The sequence below is a fragment of the Podarcis muralis genome, chromosome 5 (assembly GCF_964188315.1).
Source record: "Podarcis muralis chromosome 5, rPodMur119.hap1.1, whole genome shotgun sequence".
NCBI lineage: Eukaryota > Metazoa > Chordata > Lepidosauria > Squamata > Lacertidae > Podarcis > Podarcis muralis.
This window is the reverse complement of record NC_135659.1, coordinates 67,739,057-67,758,458: the sequence shown is the minus strand read 5'-3', so window position 1 is coordinate 67,758,458 and position 19,402 is coordinate 67,739,057. Positions and strand designations below refer to the sequence as shown.

Genomic DNA, 19,402 nt, shown 5'->3' with positions numbered 1-19,402 from the left:
TGACAGTTTCTTTCTCAGCATGGAAACTGAGCAAGCGGTTCATGGAGGAAGATTGCTCTTTTCTTCCCTGGGCAGCTGGGCAGGGGGACTCAGCCATGTCCCTTCTTCCCTGTTGCTCCTCTGTTTTTACCTAATAAATGTGGGGATCTCAGGAAGGGAAGGTTTAAATCTCCCCACTTCACAGTTTTCACTCCCACCAATGCTGCTTAGCTGATCAGAAGGTCAACTATGGGGAAACAGTGGCCTAGGAGGAGGTAAAACCTGTGGAGAGACTGGTAGATTCGAGGTTTCCGATCACTGCTGTACAGGTTAGGAGAACAGCCACTTGGGGTAAGTTCTAAATCAATGTTTAATAATATATATGCTTGTAAATTATATATAAAAAGGTTGATAATGAACCCCATGCTTTAGAGCCCTGTCTGCGTATGTTGAAGCAAAAGTAAGACCACCAAAGTTATTATTTATGCCTTACATAGCCTGTTGTTCCTGAATGTGAACTAGTCTGTTCATATATGGAATGTAGGGGGCCAATGTACAGCAAGGGGGCCACTGCCACTGTGGTGATTCTTAACTTCATCGTTGCTCCTAATCTAGAGGGTTGAAACATGAAGGGGAAATGCATGAAACGTTTGCTGAAAATTAGCACAATATGTGAAAGTACAATAAGAGGAATGCAGTATTGCACTATTCTGATAGTTCCATCAGTGAAAGCGTTTCAGCTTGCCAGATGGCATTATCCTCCCTTCTCCTCCTGCTGTTCTGGGGGTTCTGCTGACCATCACCACCCACCAGGCAGAGGAGAGAGTGCTGGGGAAGGAGAGGGAAGATGCATTATTGCAGGCTTCCTCAACCTCAGCCCTCCAGATGTTTTGAGACTACAATTCCCATCATCCCTGACCACTGGTCCTGCTATCTAGGGGTTATGGGAGTTGTAGGCCAAAAACATCTGGAGGGTCAAGGTTGAGGAAGCCTGCCTTATTGTGTAAACTGAAGCCCCTGCGTTGGGGTTCTTGTAAGAGCTGTGGTTATTGAACATCTAAAAAAGCAAGCGTTGATGAGCAAAAATCAGCTCTGCATTCTTGAAAGGGAATTTCCACCTTACCAAACTTATAGAAGTCTTGAATTTCTCACTTTAAAAACAGTGCATGAAGTCAGTGAAAGGGACTCTTCAGTGGTATACTTGGATTTTTGAAAGGTATGCTTTTTATCAGCAAAAAAGATCAGGAAACAAGACCCTAACTCCTCTAGCTAGAATGTTTAAATTTCAGTGAGCAATTTTTCTGAAATTTGAACAGCTTGTATATCTCTCTCAAAAGATTCTCCATACCAGACTCTAATGACAGAGGCAGATTTGATATTTAGGAAATACTGATTTTATGTTTGGTAAAGTGCTAAAAATCCATTCCCTCTCTAATTTTGAACCACTTCTACAGCTGTAAAAACCAACTTGGTTATGATGCCTCCTAACCAAGTGCTTTATCCACTTACGGGCACAATTGCTTTCACTAATTATATGGAATTTTTAATTATTTTAGTTCTAGCATTTTGAAGTGCAATTTAAAATGTGTGCTTAATCTCTTTGCTTTCCAGCTGTGGCTCATCAGGCCGAACTGTGGAAAAGAACAATATTAGTTTCAAGACTGAACATGTGAAAGTTAAACAGGAACCAGGCACAGAAGAAGAGGTATGCAGTTACTCGGGACCAGTGAAGCAAGAAAAAACAGAGGATGGCAGGAGGAGCGCTTGCATGGTAAAAATCTATTTGTATGTTGTACAATTTATCATACAAACTATCAGCAAAGAGAACTGAGGGCATTTATATTTTATTGTTTTAGAAAAGTTGTGTTACTTCCCAAGCCCACCCCCTTAGGGCTTGCCCAATTCTCTCTCTCCCTACATTGCAGTATTGGCCAGTGAGGTGATACAGGTGGGGCTCAGTTGCTCTCCTGGCTTCCCAACACCATGAGGGTCACTGCTTCCCTCCTCCTCCTCAGCTGTTATTGTGCAGTAGGTTACAATGCCACTTTTCTTTGGCCAAGAGTGATGATACTATTAGATTTTTTATAATACGTTATAGAAAAAGTAGGCATGTAGTCATTCCAATGCTCATTTTCTAACTCAGGAGTTATTTGGAGAGTTTCACATGGGACTAGTTTGAAACAGATTTGCCACGTCAGAGATGACCCTTCAAAATTAGTAATTTCTGGCACAGAGGAAGCAAGCAATACAGTACCTAGTTTCCATAGGAATTGTGTAGAGCCAGTATTGCTGGGTTCCCATCCCCTTGCACAATTCAAAACAGGCCTCCTATTTCAAAATATTTTAAGCTTGTTAAAATATTTACCAGATATAGTGCACTGAAAAGTGTACAACTTGTCTGGGAATTGTCTGCACATGCATGTGCATGTTGACATTTCCCTTTTGTTGAAATTCTTTGTTTACAGTCTACCCCAGCTTCATCTTTTTAAAAAAATGTTTTATCAATTTTTGAGAATGCAACTGTAAAAGGTCAGTAAGATGTACAAATCAAAGAAAAAAAATGTAACTGTGACTTGTGATTCGAGGACCCGATCCCCACTTGGGGAATAAAAACACATGGACACGGTATATTAGGTTAATGGGCAAGAAAAGGCCACAACTTTATTGATTACAGCATGTGAGAAGGTATTGGCTTAGGCATTGGACCACGGAAAATTGGACTCCACCCACTCGGAGAGGGGTGAGTCTGAAGAGGGGTTAACCACCAGTCGGAGGAGCCTGTTGATGCTAATACAACTGTAAGCTCTCCCCTGATGTCACCGAGGGTCGTGCCATGGCCCCCCGCCACACAGGCATCGGACGGGATCCACGACCGCCGGATTCCTTTAACGGAATACCCAAAATTGAAGGCGTAGGCGATGGCCACACCTTACCCTCCCAAACAGCAACAACACATTCCAATGCCTAACTGCCAAATACCACCAAAGTTGTGACGGTTGCTACGAGGTAGGCGAAAAAAACCAAGAGGCCGGTGCCAATTTGCCAATTGGAAAAAACTCCTACCAGTACAGGTTTGAGAGACATGGAGGACAGATTAGATTGCCTATGTTATAATAAAGAAGGTAGGCAGGGGCTGAAGGGGGTGGGGAGCAGAGAAAGGAAGGTGGAAAAGGCAGCAGTATCCTACCCAAGGCAATTTCTCATAGAATTTAATCTTTTGCTTTTATTTCAGCTTAGCAGTCCTGAGAGCAGCTTGACTCCACCACTTTCCACAAACTTGCATTTGGAGAGTGAATTGGAAGCACTGGGAAGTATAGAAAACCATGTTAAAACTGAACCAGCAGACTTGAGTGAAAGCTGCAAACAGTCCGGACACAGTCTTGTAAATGGCAAGTCCCCAGTGCGTAGCCTCATGCATAGATCAGCTAGATCTGGAGGAGAAGGCAACAACAAAGATGAAGATCCCAATGAAGACTGGTGTGCTGTGTGCCAAAATGGAGGAGACCTGTTATGTTGCGAAAAGTGCCCAAAAGTTTTCCACCTCACATGTCATGTACCCACTCTCCTCAGCTTCCCAAGGTATGAAAACATACAGGAACATTGAGTTAGTCACAGTGAGATAGCAGCATCAGCTATCTTCTGTCAGCCAACAGCAGGGATGGGAAGCCTTTTTCAGCCCTAGGGCTGTATTCCTTCATGGACAACTATCCAGTAACTGCCTATCGGGGTGGCAAATTTGAGGAGGCTGCATTTGCCTCAGTGTTTGCTATGCACCACATGTTTGTGGCATCTGGGCTGGGCCAAGCAGGCATGATTCTGGGTCTAGTAAGGAGGACAAGTATGAAGAGATCTGTTTCTAGGTTTCAACAGGAGGCAGCGGTGGGATCCACCTGGATTGGGTTTGGAACCTGCCGGTAAAAAAGCAAGTCACTGTCTTTCCCTACCTATCAGCTCCTACCAGTTGGAGGCGCTTTGTAGGGCAACTGATGGGCTGTGTAATTTCTGGGGACAGAGGAAGGATTGGCAGCGCTTTTGTCCTCTGCACATGGATCAAGGCGAGGTTAAATGTCAGTGTTAGACAAGAATAGGAACCTGTTCAGTCTAGAGCCTTTGGGCTCCATGAAACTTTCCTGTTGTCTTCAATCCCTGAACATGCCAGGTCTTTCCAGTGCCTCTTTCCCATTTCTTGAAGAAATAGGATGTATGTAGGAAGAATGTAATTCCTGCCTGGAAAATGTGCAAACAGGACAACCATATAGGACCTGTGCATAATATAATTTATTTTAGTTACAAAAAAATGGATTTTCTACCTGTAGATTTTTCAGCACACTAGTACAAAAAAATGCCTGAATTTCTGAACTATATTTCCCCCATGTTTAGTGGAGACTGGATATGTACATTTTGCCGTGATCTTAGCAAACCCGAAGTGGAATATGACTGTGACAACTTACAACATAGTAAGAAGGGGAAAACTGCACAAGGTTTGAGTCCTGTGGACCAAAGGGTAGGTTACGGATAATACATTTATCTTGTTTTGGAACTGTTCTTAACTAAATGCTCTTGGCTTTTCTTCTGCTGTGGTCTCTTGACTTAGTTTATACTTTCATTTACATGGGTAACTTTACTATATATCTATATTTTAATTAGTAAGTGGGTGCATGTTGCTATAGCAGGGTAAGAAATGAAATTATTATTGGAGATAGTCCAGTTTTTAAATGGCAGTTGGTTTTAATATTTATGGCTATGTTGGGGGTCTACTCTAATTGTTTGAGCTTTCGCATCATGAACAAGAGATCAGAAATCATCTAGACTACTAGACTCCAAATAATCCAGATGACTAGAATGGATTGAAAATGTGACATTTTCACTTGGAGAAAAGGGTTTTTCCTAGAATTGACTTTTGTTTCCATTCTGATTGATTGATTGATTGATTGATTGATTGAACATACTGGCTTCCTTCAGGGCACAGCTTTCCTATGATGGCTTACAAAAGATCATTACTTTCACGTGTATAGGATAATTTAGCTTCAGTGCTCTTTCAAATGATTTATAGTACAATCCTCTAGTCTGTGCCCCTCATGATCTTCCTTTTTTACCCTTTCACCTGTGATCCAAAGAGCTGTCCTTTTCGACCAGTATAGTTCCCACCTTGGCTTCAGCTCCCTCCTTAGATGGCCCCCTTGTCTCAGTCTGTGAAACATGTGCTCTAATGATGAAAAGATTTGGGAATTTTGAACACTTCCTTTTAGGTATGATTAGACTGTCTTTACTTTCTGTTTTCCAAAGCTGTTCACATCTCTATGATAGGCAGTAATTCAGCATGTAATGGAACCATAGAATTGTAGAGTTGGAAGGGACCCCAATGGAGCTAGAAGCACAATGAAGCTGTTGCTTCTGTCTCTCTCTGTAGGTTTCAGTAATGGCAGTTGGTGGCTGCAGAGAGAGATGCTCACAGCTGGTGCTGTATCCTCTGGCTTTGGCAATTTGTAGCAGTTAGAATGCTTATGGTTTGATTTTCATTGATGCTATATTTCATTGATAGCTGTTTTCATGCTTTTTGTACCTTTTTTGGGGGGAGGGGTAGAAAGCAGGTATAGAAATTGTAAAATAAGTAAAATAATCACTCTATAAACAATAAATAGTCTTGCCACCTGTGACAATGGCTTTTTTACTAAAAGTTTTTGACATCAATGGTCTTGAACAACTGGTTTAGTTTCCTCCATAGAATTAACTGAAATGGGATTAGCAAAGTACATTCTGAGAAGAGGATGCAGCAGAAGGTTGTGACACCTTCTCACAAGTGAAGGTGCAGTCTGTGAACCAGTTTCCCATAAAAAAACAAAACCCCAGAGGCAAAACTATCAAGGGGACTTTCTCTTAAGAAAGGCTTAAATAGTTGATTTTTTTTAACTTAAAGTTGGTTGGATGCATGATGAAGGTTTCTAAAATTATGACTAGAGGGAGTGGAAAAAATAGAGAAATGATTCACTCAAACTCAGAACTTGATGTCATTGAATGTCATTGATAAATTTAATGCATCTAATAACATAAAACAATGTGTGGTAGGTTCAGGATGGGCAGAATATTTCAGGCAGTGCCTTAGATGTTGCACTGGGTGTTGTGAATAGCATATGCAACTTTTAGAAAGAATTACATTTTTTGGATGATAGATCTGTCAGTGGCTCTTAGCTAGGAAGAATGCTTCTACATTCAGAGGCAGTAAATAACCTGAGCACTAGCTTTGTGGAGGCGAAAAGGGTGGGTTGTCTACATGGTGCTTGGATTGTGTGCTTCCCTGAAGTATCAGGCTAGTCAGGAGCTCAAGAGCTTGTTCTAATGTAGTGGGCTCTTTTTGTTGCTTAGAATATATTCTTCATGCTGTATCAAACTGCTGTCAAAACTTCCCGCAGCGCCAAAGGTTTTGGCATGTAGTACTGCTGGTTCGGGAAATAAATCCAAAAACCCCTTTGGCACATGGAATTAGTAACCTGGTTCTTTGAATCTTAACCACAGGCTACACTTGTTCCAGGTAGTCTTGTTGAAGTTAGTGAGGCTACTGCAGAGTAGGAGGTTTATTTGTTTCAGTTGTTGGGCTTAGAGAATCCTTTATATAGACTATTCCCCTGTAACTTGTACATTAACTGAAATGCTGCCTTTTGGAATTACTTCTTTTGGAAGATCTCTTGTAAACAGTTCAATAGGTTTTATTGCAATCAAGTAATATATCAATTTTGTTACATAAGCAAATGAATGAATGAATGATTATTTACTGTTTTTTTTTCTCTCTGCAAGAAATGTGAGCGCCTCCTGCTTTACTTGTATTGCCACGAGCTGAGCATTGAATTCCAAGAGCCAGTCCCAGCCTCGGTGAGTGACTTCATGCATTTTACCATGGAAATGATAGAATGTGAAATAACCAGCAATTGACAGACAAAATTGTCGTAATGAAACTTGGACTAAAATCAGTGTGATTATTATTTTGTTGGCCAGTCTTTTGAGTAGTTTTATCTGTTCACAAAGTCATTTGGATGAAGATAGTTGACTGAACCAGAGAGCTCATGATGGCCACTAATTTTTTTTTATCACATGTTTTCTCAGAAGAAAGAGAGAATGAATCTCTCTCTCTCTCTCTCTCTCTCTCTCTCTCTCTCTCTCTCTCTCTCTGAATATTTCACTGTTGCATAAATGAAATACCACCACATTGGATATACACTTTACTTTGACTTTTGTGACTCCCTCCATCTTTTCTCAACAGATACCAAATTACTATAAAATAATAAAGAAACCAATGGATTTATCTACAGTGAAGAAGAAACTGCAGAAGAAACATTCCCAGCACTACCAGACACCTGAAGATTTTGTGGCAGATGTTCGGCTGATCTTCAAGAACTGTGAAAGGTTTAATGAAGTATGTTAACTTCCAACCTTAAGAATCATTCTGGTTAATATGCGAAGCTCATTCCACGTTGCACCTTTTCCACGTAGACTTTAGTTACAACTGCTGTAGGAGTTCTAGACTTGTGGTTCACTTATGTAGGGCTCCCACTCTATAGGTTGTATGTTTACATGGTTGGGCACAGAACTGAGTCTTGAGCTCTTCCCCAATTGTGCATAGAACATTTACTGTGAATGGGTTCAAAGCATATAAATACCTATTCATGTGATCTGTCAACCTACCTTATAGTAGACAGATTACAGAGTGGTGCTTATTTGCATATTAATGTATGCATATAGGCTTTTTTCATTGTTTTAAGTTTTGGATAGCCCACTCACATACAGTCTACTCTGTGATCTGTAGACAATTCCTTGGCTTCTCATATTTTCAGATTTCATGTTAGTGAAATTGGTATTTGGATGGCTCAAATCATGTCTGGAAGAGACTAATATCTGTGTATTGTCTAAATATATTGCAAGTTTTGATTGAAGATTGCTTGTGTTTTCTGTAGAGCAAACCTTCCTATGCTGGCATATTATTGCCTGAACTGAGCAGACCCAAATGATAAAACTATCCCAGACAAGTTCCTTGAGGGAATCACTTAACGGGATAACTGCAAAGCTGTAAAAGCAGTGGAAAACAAAACAAGCCATTACAACTAGAAGTAATCTTACTTATAAATTAAATCAATTATATCCACTTATATATTATATCCATATAAATTATTTGTTTCATTAAAATATAAACTCTTGTAAGTGAACTGTAAACAGTTTGGGGAAGTGGTGGTGCAGAGTAAATAAACCTTAAATAAAAGTGTGAAAGGTTTAGACATTCATGGTTAGCCATTGATCAGCCAACATAGCTGGATGGAGCTTCCATGTTTAGGAACAGTATATTTTTAAATACTAAAGTCTGAGGATATGCAGCCGAGGAGTGCTGTTGCCTCCATGCCTTATTTACTTGCACCTTAAAACATCTGACTAGCTATTCTAGTCCTGCTTCCAACCTTCCTGCTTGGCAGGGGGTTGGACCCGATGGCCCTTGTGGTCTCTTCCAACTCTATGATTCTATGATTCTTAGGACCAGATGCAGACTAGATGGATCATTTGTCTGATCCTGCAGTGCTGTTCTAAACCTCCCTCAGATATTTTTACACACAAAACCAAATTATTTTGGGAAGACCCTTAATCTTACAAGGTAATCTGGGCTTCATTATTTTTTGAGCTGCCAGCTAATAACACGACTTGAGTGCCCATTTTACTGTTGCATGTCAGTTCAAAAAATCCATTAATATAATATAAATAATACAAAACATCTATGATTGTGCATGTCTGGAATGTGGCATTTCATAGATGGTACTTTCTAAAGTACGGTACTCTCAAACTGAAGCATAAAGTTGTTACACACGCATCTTACAAAAATGTGACTTATAAACTACATAATGGGGTAATTCATAAAATAATATAAAAATAATAAAACAATGGATAGGGAAATACTTAATATGGACATGGGAGGTCATTTTGGCATAGGAAGACATTTAAAGATGCCTACCTGCTCGTGCAATAGAAATTGACTTGTGCAAGAAGACTTCTGTTTTCTCTTACGCCCAACCTTCCAGAGCAGGAAAGCAGAGGCTGTAAGCGGTGAGGAAAGGAAGGAGAAGCCCAGTTGTGTGAGCAGATATCTCTACTCATGCTAAGTTGGATGTCACCCATAGTTTCCACACTTAAAACTAATCCTTAAAAAACTAAATTTAGAAACTTCTGTGATGTGTGACCATACACTGTTTGTGGATATGCAGGGAATGAGACAGATCTTGATGGTGTTCTACAGTTTATAATTTCACTTGTTTCATGGTGCATTCAAGTAGCCTGTGCTTTCTATTTCAAGACATAAGAACAATAAAAGTGTAAAGCCAAAAAGGGTATGAGTCACTACACATGGTAGACTTCTTGAAACCAGTTGGGAATTGACCTTTTTAACTGAGCTAAACAAGTGAGGTGGAAGAGCTGTGTGTCTCAGAGCATACTGATGTTATGGAATAGTTGAATCATTTGCTATGGAAGGAAAATGCTTCAGCTCTTAAGGGTGAATAGTTACAGCTACAGTAGGAAACTACAGCAATGAGGATGTCTGCCTCTTTTATTGTGGCAGTATGATCTCAAATGTTCAGGACTACTTTCTATGTGTGGTTACATTTTGTTCATCAAAGTGGACAAAGACCCAACAGAAAAATATCACATCACTTAGGCCATTTTTTAGGAGACATTTTCAGGCACTTGGATGAAAGAGATGACTGCCGAACTTCCACGTCACAGCTCTCACATCAGTTTGCTGAATAAATTTTCTGTGAGTCAAACAATACTGGTCTTCTGTGCTTGGTATCAGTTTCTGCAGTAACATAACTTGCTTAGGATTCGTGTACTGCAAATGCAGTAACACCTCATGAAGAGAGTCACCTCTACATCACTGAATTTTAAAAAATAAAATGGTATGGTTGACTTTAGTCATCCAATCCTGTGCGGTCTCATGACTTTAGAAGGGATTATAATTTCCTTTTTTTTGACTCTGGTATCCTTTTTAGATGATGAAAGTTGTTCAAGTTTATGCAGAAACACAAGAAATTAATTTTAAGGTAAGCGTTTCAGACCATGCTCACTTGCTGAAGGGATGTGCATTACCAATGGGTGATGTGTTACTATCTTTTTACTTTTCAGGGTGATTCAGAAGTAGCACAGGCAGGGAAGGCAGTTGCGTTATACTTTGAAGATAAACTTACAGAGATCTACCCAGACAGGACCTTCCAGCCTTTACCTGAATTTGAGCAAGAAGAGGACGATGCTGAAATAACAGATGACTCCGATGAAGATTTTATACAGCCGCGTAGAAAACGTCTAAAATCGGATGAGAGACCGGTGCATATAAAGTAACCTGATTAAAACGGACCTAAACTATTGTAAAAAGAGAAACATATTTAAGTGTTCCTGGAATATTATCTTGCCTTCAGTGGCCATCTTATTGAAGCTGATAGTGTTCAGACAGTATTAGAATACAAAAAGCATTTGTACAGAAACATACTTGTCAAAAAGGGGGGGGAAAGCTTTCAACTTCTGTTCCGGTTTTTTTGTTTTTAGTGTTTGAATTTTCATTTTTCACTTGAGAATACTCCCTCATTTCTCAGATTTGTGTGTGGGATGAATGTTGATAAAGAAACGAGTTTTATATCACAACATTTGTATGAACAGTGAACTCTTGTCACTACTTAGTAACCATTTTTGAAAGACTGGACCAAGGCAGTCATATTTGCTTCCATGCTAGGCAGCAGTTCAAACTGCAAGAAACCTTCCTCAAGATCCTCTTCATGCAACCCTAGGTGTGAATTGGATTGTTTTTATTCATCGTCTCATCTAAGAGGTATTGCGAGTATCATATTCTGCGTCAGGTCAAATAGCTGGGTTCTGCTTTCTTTTACTGACTGTATAGAAGTATCGTGACTTGATCATTAAAACATTTTGAATTGGAGAATGCAGGAGTGCAAGTTCTTCATATGTGCTTCATTAAGTATGGTTGCAGTTAATGCTTTTCGTGGTCTTGAGTGGAAGTCCTATGCACAGAATACTTAAGTGAGTATCCTCTTGGAATTTATTAATCCTATTTTTCTTCCCTTGAAAGGCAGGATGTTGGCTGCAATACTGGTTATATAGATCCTAATATCAGAATTAGACCATGAAGTTAATAGTTGGTGACTGTCCAGTCTTCCCTAATATCAGTTTCTGATAGACCACTATCAGCAAACAGTAACTTTGTCAACTACCAAATGTGTAAAATTTTCTGTATTCACTCTGTCTTATTTGTAAATAGTGGTATTGTAAATCTTTTCAGACAGCAACATTTGCTAGTCTGTTTTTAAGCTAATATGTATTCTTACTAATGTTCCTAATCAAGAACAGATTTGTAATATGTTGTTTATTTCTAAAACTGAGTTCATAGTTTGACGTTCTTTTATTATTCCGTTAGAGCTACTCAGAGTTTTCTTCAGAAGCAGCTTAAATGACAAGAAAAGAGTCTATTGAGACAGAGTTAGTTGTTCACCCTTAAAACAGAAAATTTGCATGGACCAGTGTATCAGACAAGTGATTTCTGGGTAGGTGATGAAAATGGGCCAGCCCCAGTTGTGGTAATCTGCATGTAAGCAAGCTCTTCAGTTCTGCCTCAGTGGAAACACCGAGAGCAGAAATATTGCTGTGTTATTGTAATCTGATGTCAAACAGGTAAAATTCCCTATCTGGTCTGTATTGAACAGGCACCAGAGGATACAATTTCAAGCCCTTGTACAGAGCCGTACTTAGGTGATCTTGCGCCCCTGGCAGAACCGTCCAGATTGCGCTCCCTAGCCACGAACAAATTAGCTCTTCTTTCTGCCTCTCCTCCAACCCCAACCCTGCACCCATTCTTTTTGTAATGAATTCTTATTGAAGGAGGACACCAAGATTGGTAAGGCCGACCCAGATGGCGCTATATAGCCATTTTCCTACTTACGCACAGGTTATGTTCCGGGCCCCTGCCTGCATAAGTGAAATCGCAGAAAGTGGGGAGCACCCCACTTTAATAGGGAGAAGGGCATGGGAGCCAACTCCTTGGGGCCAAGGTTCCATGACCCCCCTTAAAATATTTGAGGAGGTTCCCCCCCAGTTAAGGAGCATTGTCATTAAGTTAGTGTGTGTGTGCTCCGTCTTGATTTTACAGGGCGATGCTTACCTGCCCCCCCATATATTTTATTCAAGTTGGCATCCTTGAGGGAGGGTGTGCAAAAGGAGAGAGAGAGAGAGAGAAGTGACTCTGGAGTAGGCAGGCTTTGAAGTTGGCGGCCCTTCCCCGTGCCCAGAGAGGCAGGGGCGCAGGCAGTGAGGTGGGCCAGGCAGTGTCAGGGGCTGAGGCTGGTGGACCTTCCCAGCCATGACCCTGAGGTCCGGGAGAGGCAGAGCCGGCACCTCATGGCCAAACAGGATGGGGCGCTTGGGACATGCCCAGGCTCCCCCACTAGACTGCCCAGCTGCCAGGAGGGGCAAGGGGGCAGCCGAGAGCAGCCGCTGCCCAGCACACCCTCTTCCCTGCCGTACCTGGGCTTTGGGCAGGGAGCGCTGGCTGGACAGGGTGCCTGGCGGAGGGTCTCAGCAGCCAATTTTACACACCCCTCTCGTCTGCGCCCCTGGCGGGGGCCCACCTCACCATCCCCTAGCTACGGCTCTGCTCCTGTACAGCATATTTTTACGACAGTTTCAGAAATGCAGACCATACAATGGTGACCAAAATGTAAATTGCTGTAACACTGAGTAAATTCATCATGGGAAATGGTTCACAGCATATAAAGGAATTGATGAATAGATTCTATTGCACAATGTGTTGTTTCATTGATGCAGAGAATTTTAATAAAAATGTGTGTTTTCATTTTCTGTGTGTAGACAGGATGTAACTGGATCTATAACTGGGGAAAGTAGTTAAAAGATACTTTATGGCTTTGATTCACTTTTTTGTATCATTAACATTGCATTTAAAGTAGGAGCATCCAACAGAATTTTTTGATTTACAAGGTGTTTTCCAAAGGTTTTTGCCTAACTAATTCTAAATTGTCTGTATCTGAATATAATTATCATTGCCCTCTTTAATAACTTTGGTCAAACATTCCTTTTCCTGATGGAAGGTCAGCTGTAACAGTAGAAGCGAGTCCTAGGATGAAGTCTTTTCCATGCATCGAGGGTAACATTGAAACTGGGCTGTCATGTTTTTCAGTACATTGGGTCACCTACCACAGACACACACAGCACAAAAAATTAAAAGAAAATATGGGAACAGAATCACGGAGCAAGGAAGTTCTTATGTGGAAAAAACCGGCACAGATGGGCTTGAATGTTACCATCTATGCTCAGTTGAAGTGATAATATGTAAAAAGTGAGAGCTTGTTCCATCTGTTAATGTGTTGACTTTCTCACAAGCTCCCACAAGTTTAGTAGATGTGCTTTTAACTGACATTTTGGTAAAACCGCTGCATGTCAGTAAGGCAGTATAGAACAAAGTGCTTAATAACATACACTGTATTTTCTAGCGTTCCAATTTGCAATGGAATATGCACCATGGATCTTAAAATTTATGTATTTTGTAGTTTCCATGGCATCTATATTTTTCCTGTACTTTGAAGAACATTTTGACAACCTGGCTTTCCATATTACCTGAAAGCTGCAATTTTGTCAGCATACTTTCTTTTCAGATCTCTTAGGCTAATCACCCACATTTCCATGCTACATGTAAAAGTAGAAGACCCGTTCTTTTGAGGAACGTAACTAAACTATATACAGGAACCTGCTTTGCTGGTGCTGGTGGCATATGGCAATCGTTTGACTTTTTTGCAGTCTTGCAACTTTGCAAAGTTCAGTGCAGGTAGAGAATGGTAGTGTTTTGCAGTTCTAAGGATTTATTATTTACAAAAGAATGAATAAATAGCTTTTTTCATACACGTTGGTTTTTGGGTTGCTCTTTCCCTTTGATTATCTGCTTGGAATGTAGTAGATCAGAAAGTTCTACACAAATTTTACAAATCACTAGGATGTATTCCTGAAGGTAGGAAATAGACAAATACGTTTCATGCCCCATTTTTAGATTGTGTACTTTTCTTAGTGTTCGCAAGATTTGTTCAGCCGGAGTAAATTTCCTGCCACCTTATATGTTTAATGTGCATTCAAGATCAACCTGCATTTGGCAGTCCATGGATGTTTGTGCAATAACTGAGCTATACTGGGATTGAGAACACACTTTTGTATCTGGTTTGAAATGGATAGTGGAGCTTCCCTTGCATGCGATATGGATTTACCTGTGCTGCATAATTACAATATAACTTAAGTTTATTATGGTTCCAAATGGTCCCAAGATACTCTTGTCACTTAATTTGACTCTTGAGCTCTGATTTTAAATGTTCCTGTAAAATAATAATAATAATTCAAATCTCTCCTGTTGGTTGTATATGTTCTGAAAGTTTAAGTTAATCCAAAGAAGAAAAAAGGCAGTTTGCTTTGAAACAGGAAGGACGACAAGTATGCAGCGTGCTGACTGTGGACTTCTCAATTACCTCAGCAGGTCCCCTGCCATGTAATTACTAGTAATTAGTGTTAGTTTAACCAGCTAAGTACGTTCAGGTCTTACTTAACTGTGCCCTGGAATTAAGTGTCCTACCATATACTATTAAGGCTGAATTACTATCCAAAAAAGGGTGTTTCCCCGCGCTAGCTTTTAAAAGTAGAAATGCTGTTAAATGTAGATAGCCTTTTTTTCATGTGAAAAGATTCCCATTAATACTACTTGATGTGGCATTGACTGTCGGCATACTGAGCACTGGATAGATAAGTGGAATGTTTTATAAACATTTCTGCAAGCCACTGCAACCAACCAATATTTTTTAACAAATCACCCCAATTTGCCGTTCTGTTGTATAACTTAGTTTCCTTCGCCAGTCCTATTGAAGTGTAGGTAATGGCAACAGTATGTTGAAGTTGAGTATGTAATGTACTGGTTGTAGGCTCCTTTTTTCCCCCCGTTTTTTCCGTTTTTTCCTCCTTTTCCTAGGAAAAAGCAATAAGACTGCTTTGTCTGTTGCCTCTTTAGCATGGCAGGAATCCTTTTCCTTTGGGTAGTGGTTTTATAGGCGAGTTTGTATGTGTATCACCCAAGTCTAGCTTTTAAAAAAATAATAAAGTGTGCAGTTAATAGTGTGGCATTTTATTTTAAAAATTGGGGAAAAGTTAACATATTTTTTTAAAAAGTAGGTGTTTGAGTAAATAACGGAGGTACTTTTTTAAAAACTTTATATGCCACAATTTAAATAGACATATTTCAGACTAATGCATAAGACTTGTGATGTCAGATATGGCCATCACTTTTCCTTTCCAAAGTTGCACGTGCAGTAACTCCATCCATTGTAGCTTTTGAGGTTTTTGCCTATTTGTCCCTCTCTCTTCTTTTAAAACGTGTCTGAATCAAAATAGCTTTGATAAATCGCTGTTTTGGTTCTTAACTTAGTAACTGATTTACAATTTAAAAATGCAGTTTGCCCCTTTCTATTTGAGTACCTTTAAAGCTGAGGAGCTGCTGCTTTCTTTTGACATGATTTGTGACTTTGTACAAAGAAATGCAAACATAGACCTCTCATTCCCCTTAGTGTGAACATAAATTTCAAAATGGAAGGTGATGCATGTTTGTAAAAGGCCTGCAGATGTGGGCATTTCTTCAGTTCAAAATACCATTAAAGATGTATATAACAGGTCTATAAAGATTTGTGCAATTGAAAGCCTGTTTTAATTTTATATGTAAACCTACAAATCAAAGGGTTCCATTCCCAATATTATTTCTGGTAATTAAAACTGGTACTTTTTGCACATAGTTAACTTTACTGATTCTTCAAAAAAGTGCTGTTTCTGTGGTAATGTATTCTCTGAATAATATTTAATTTTTTTAAAACAAGTTAACGTTTCTAATTGTTCAGTTCTGTGTTTTTTGGCTGGTGTGTAATAAAGGCATTTTTTCCCTTTACATGATTATTTAATACATTTAGCAGCCTGTAAATATTTCTTGTTAAATGCTCTGGAATGTGGTGTAGCAGTTGTACTTAGAACAGTTTTAAAAAGAATTGTTTTGAAAACCACTTTGTTTTGGTTATTTCTATTAAATTAGAAAAGGAAGAATCTTTCAAATGGAGTATTCTTTTGTAAACTGAAAAGCCTTCCTGAAAATATGGACTATTGTTTTAGAGGGTCAGTTGCAACGTAATATTGGTATGGAACAGTAAACAAAAATGGGAGTATCTTCAACATTCCTTCAGAAATAATGTTTCCAGTTAAACTATATTCAGAAGACATCTGAGCCTTTTCAGTATCTCAGTATCGATGGATGTAAAATGAAGTATCTTGAAAGTGCTGTATAAGAGTAAAATCTTTAAAGTAGACAATTCCCCTTTGTGCTTTGATTGCAAATGGGACTGAAGAGAGCTCTTCTATTATGAACACATGTTGTGTTCCACTGCACAAGTGCCCTCCGCCTACACTTCACTCGCTGTTTTGCAACTGAGTATAAATATGTGGGCCTTGTGTTACAACACAGACTAAAAGCGTGTCATGCACAATTCAGATTATGTACAGTCATTGGCAAAGTCTTGAGAGTATAAGAATGGAAAGCAGTTAGAGAAACTAATCAATGTTGTCTCATAATTAAATGCCAAGAACTTGATATGAAAGGTGGTCTGGTTTCTTCCCATAATGCCTCACGGCATCAATAGTTCTATTTCCTGCTGTGTAGGAGGGGACCATCAGATGGCTTGTCTCTCTCGCTCCAGAAGGCACAATCATGCAATTTGGTGACATCCTAAATTGAAGTTCACCCTTAATTTCTTCCTGCCTAATTCCCAGAGCAGATCTTGGGTGTTCTTCTCTCATTCAGAGCCACCTTGGCCCTCTGTATTTCCTTCCTCTACCCTCTGAGGCAATGTGGGGAGAGATGACTGCCACTGTTGCTTTTGCTTCTGTTGTGATGGTAGAATGAGCAGTCAGCTACCGCCTCAGCAATGCCCGATTTACAGGAATTGAAGTCAGCGTTCTATTTTTGCCACTTGTGAAAGAGTGAGCAGTCTCATTCTGCCAATTGAGTCTTCCATGGAGGCAAGGGGAGCCCAGACTGCCTCAGGGTTCGGGGTTTCTGCTTGGTGCAGGCAGACCTGTTGAAAGTGGTGGATGAGCTGCTGAGGGTCAGTAAGGCCCATCAGGTTCCAGACCACCCAGAGGGATCTGCTGGGAATCCAAGATGCAGGGAGTAAAGTGCACCCACAGCAGTATGACTTCCTTCCCAGAGCCTAGTAAATATGAAGGGTCCTCTCTGTCAGATCATCCTCCCTACACCCCGAAACAGATGAGATGTGAGGAACTAAAAGAGTCCGAGGGCTACTACTGTGGAGAAGTTACATGCCCTCTTCAGCAACTGACAGGAGCAGTGAGCTCTTAGGGTCATTTGTCTCTACAAATGAGTTAAAACTTTTTTTTAAATTAAACTTTAGCTCTTTGGAACTGATTGGAATTAGAATTATCTGATGAATCCATAAGGAGTTAGAATGGTTTCCTTCTAGATGGTAGCCATATAGCCATATGAGCTTGTCCTTTCTCAAGTCTCATGAGCCTTAGCCATAACCATCAAAACATTATGATTGCCTCTGTTTTTTAAATCAATGTTTCATTCAGTTCATTGACCTAATAAACACCTGGAACCTGCATTCCAGTTCTCTATAATTTCTATGTTGGCTAAGGCTTTTCCATGACGGAAAGACAATAGTGGAGACACTCCGGCATGGCAAATTCCAAGATTCTATGCATTTCATGGAAGCGTATGGTCATTGTGTCCTGACTCCAGGAGCTTCACAGAGAACTCAGATGGGCTTCTAAAGGCAATCACCATCAACACAATCTTTTCAGTTCTAGTGTTCATCTGTCCTGAGAGTTTCTGCCAAAGTGGGTTGGTTATCTTGTTGATTCACCTGCATTTGTTGGTGATTTGCAATCACCATTGCAACAGTTTTGCTTTCAACACTGGCTCAAAAGTATCCAGGGGTCCCTGTAATGTAGTGTCTGTGGGTTTTTAAGTAGTAAAATAATTTTCAGGTTCACGTTGATTGTGGGAGAGTAGATCTTGTACAATTGGTACAATCACAATCATCATGTGCAGCTAAGGGAGTGGTTTGACTTCACCTCCAGAGGCACACTCCATTGTCTCTTGAGACATACACCTGCCAGGAACAACAGGGACTGTGGGACTGTTTTTACTCCCCCCCACTATGCTTTTGTTCTTATTTCTACTCTAGTCTATTTTGATGGGTGCCTTGCTGTTCTGGAGTAGTATTCTGTTAGCTGCGGCACTTGTTAACTGAGGGTTGGCTACTATCTCAACTCAGGGTGCCACCCCATCCATCCCTTTGCATAATCTTCCCTAGTGGAGTGAGTGGCAGGGACAACCCATCCAAGGCTTCATCCCTTGCAGAAAATGACTTCCTGTGGTAAGTTAAGCATTCACTTTGTGTGTGCATGCTTTGACTGTTAAAGCTAGTTTATTCAAAATAAAAGGATGCACATTTTATCTGCTGTAAAAGCAACACAACATTGGCCATTGAATACAGTTTGCAGTTGCCTGTTACCCATACAGAGTTATACAAACTCGCCTCTTGCAGCTGACCGCCATGCTGAACTGCTTGCTGCTGAAGGTGGCTCTGGGCCAGCTAGGCAGTGCCGTGAGTTGCTCAAGCAGCAAGCACAAAGCATTCTTCTCTTTGCAATTGAAGGACAAGGCTTAGTCTTGCCAGTCCATCTGCTCCTGCTGCTTCTAGCCCATCTGCTCCATCACATAATGCCCTGTTCAGCCTGGCTACCTTTGTGGCCAGGCTTGTGAGCTTTCACCATTCTGTTGTGCTGTCTCAATTTGGCCCCCTGGGAAAGGCCAGGCACCTCTTGTCTTGCTGCTTTACTAGGTACTTTTGGTAGGGAAAATTCTGAATTTTCAGCTTTTGAGTTTACATGTACAGATCTTTCCCCTCCTTTTATTACACATACATGTACAGATCTCTCCCTTCCTTTTGGCTGCTAGTGTAGTGTAAAATATTACAGGCAATGACAGAACTGGACACACCAATATGCAAGAGACTTCTCCAGGCAGGTGCTAGCTTTATCAGGGCTGTGTATATTCTCTGCCTCTTGCCATGGCGGGAAGAGGGCCTAGATGAACTTTTCTGACTCTTTTTCACCTTTACCCATTCCCATCCAGGTGTAGATACGATGGATGATAAATCTCCGTGTAGAGAGGCTGTAATGCCTCCTAATAATGCCAGTTGATTGGGGATGAGCTGGTCCTATTATGTCCTATTAGGCTACCACCAAAGAGGCCTGGTTGCCCATGGCACACTGGTTGCAG

At 40.4% G+C, this 19,402-nt stretch overlaps 1 protein-coding gene across 8 annotated transcripts in view; it reads left to right on the top strand.

Annotated features, from left to right (window-relative positions):
- TRIM33 (tripartite motif containing 33) overlaps window positions 1-16,143 on the top strand; it is a 57,851-nt gene extending 41,708 nt beyond the window's left edge. For 6 of the 8 annotated variants that reach the window (XM_028734557.2, XM_028734556.2, XM_028734552.2 and 3 more), the window contains 7 exons: window positions 1,591-1,750; window positions 3,212-3,558; window positions 4,360-4,483; window positions 6,772-6,846; window positions 7,235-7,387; window positions 9,999-10,049; window positions 10,132-16,143. In XM_028734557.2, the coding sequence (XP_028590390.2) occupies window positions 1,591-1,750; window positions 3,212-3,558; window positions 4,360-4,483; window positions 6,772-6,846; window positions 7,235-7,387; window positions 9,999-10,049; window positions 10,132-10,344 (1,123 nt within the window). In that variant the 3' untranslated portion in view covers window positions 10,345-16,143. The remainder of the gene's footprint in view (window positions 1-1,590; window positions 1,751-3,211; window positions 3,559-4,359; window positions 4,484-6,771; window positions 6,847-7,234; window positions 7,388-9,998; window positions 10,050-10,131) is intronic. The other 2 variants (XM_028734558.2, XM_028734554.2) reach the window with 1 other exon arrangement.
- Window positions 16,144-19,402: the final 3,259 nt, after the last annotated feature.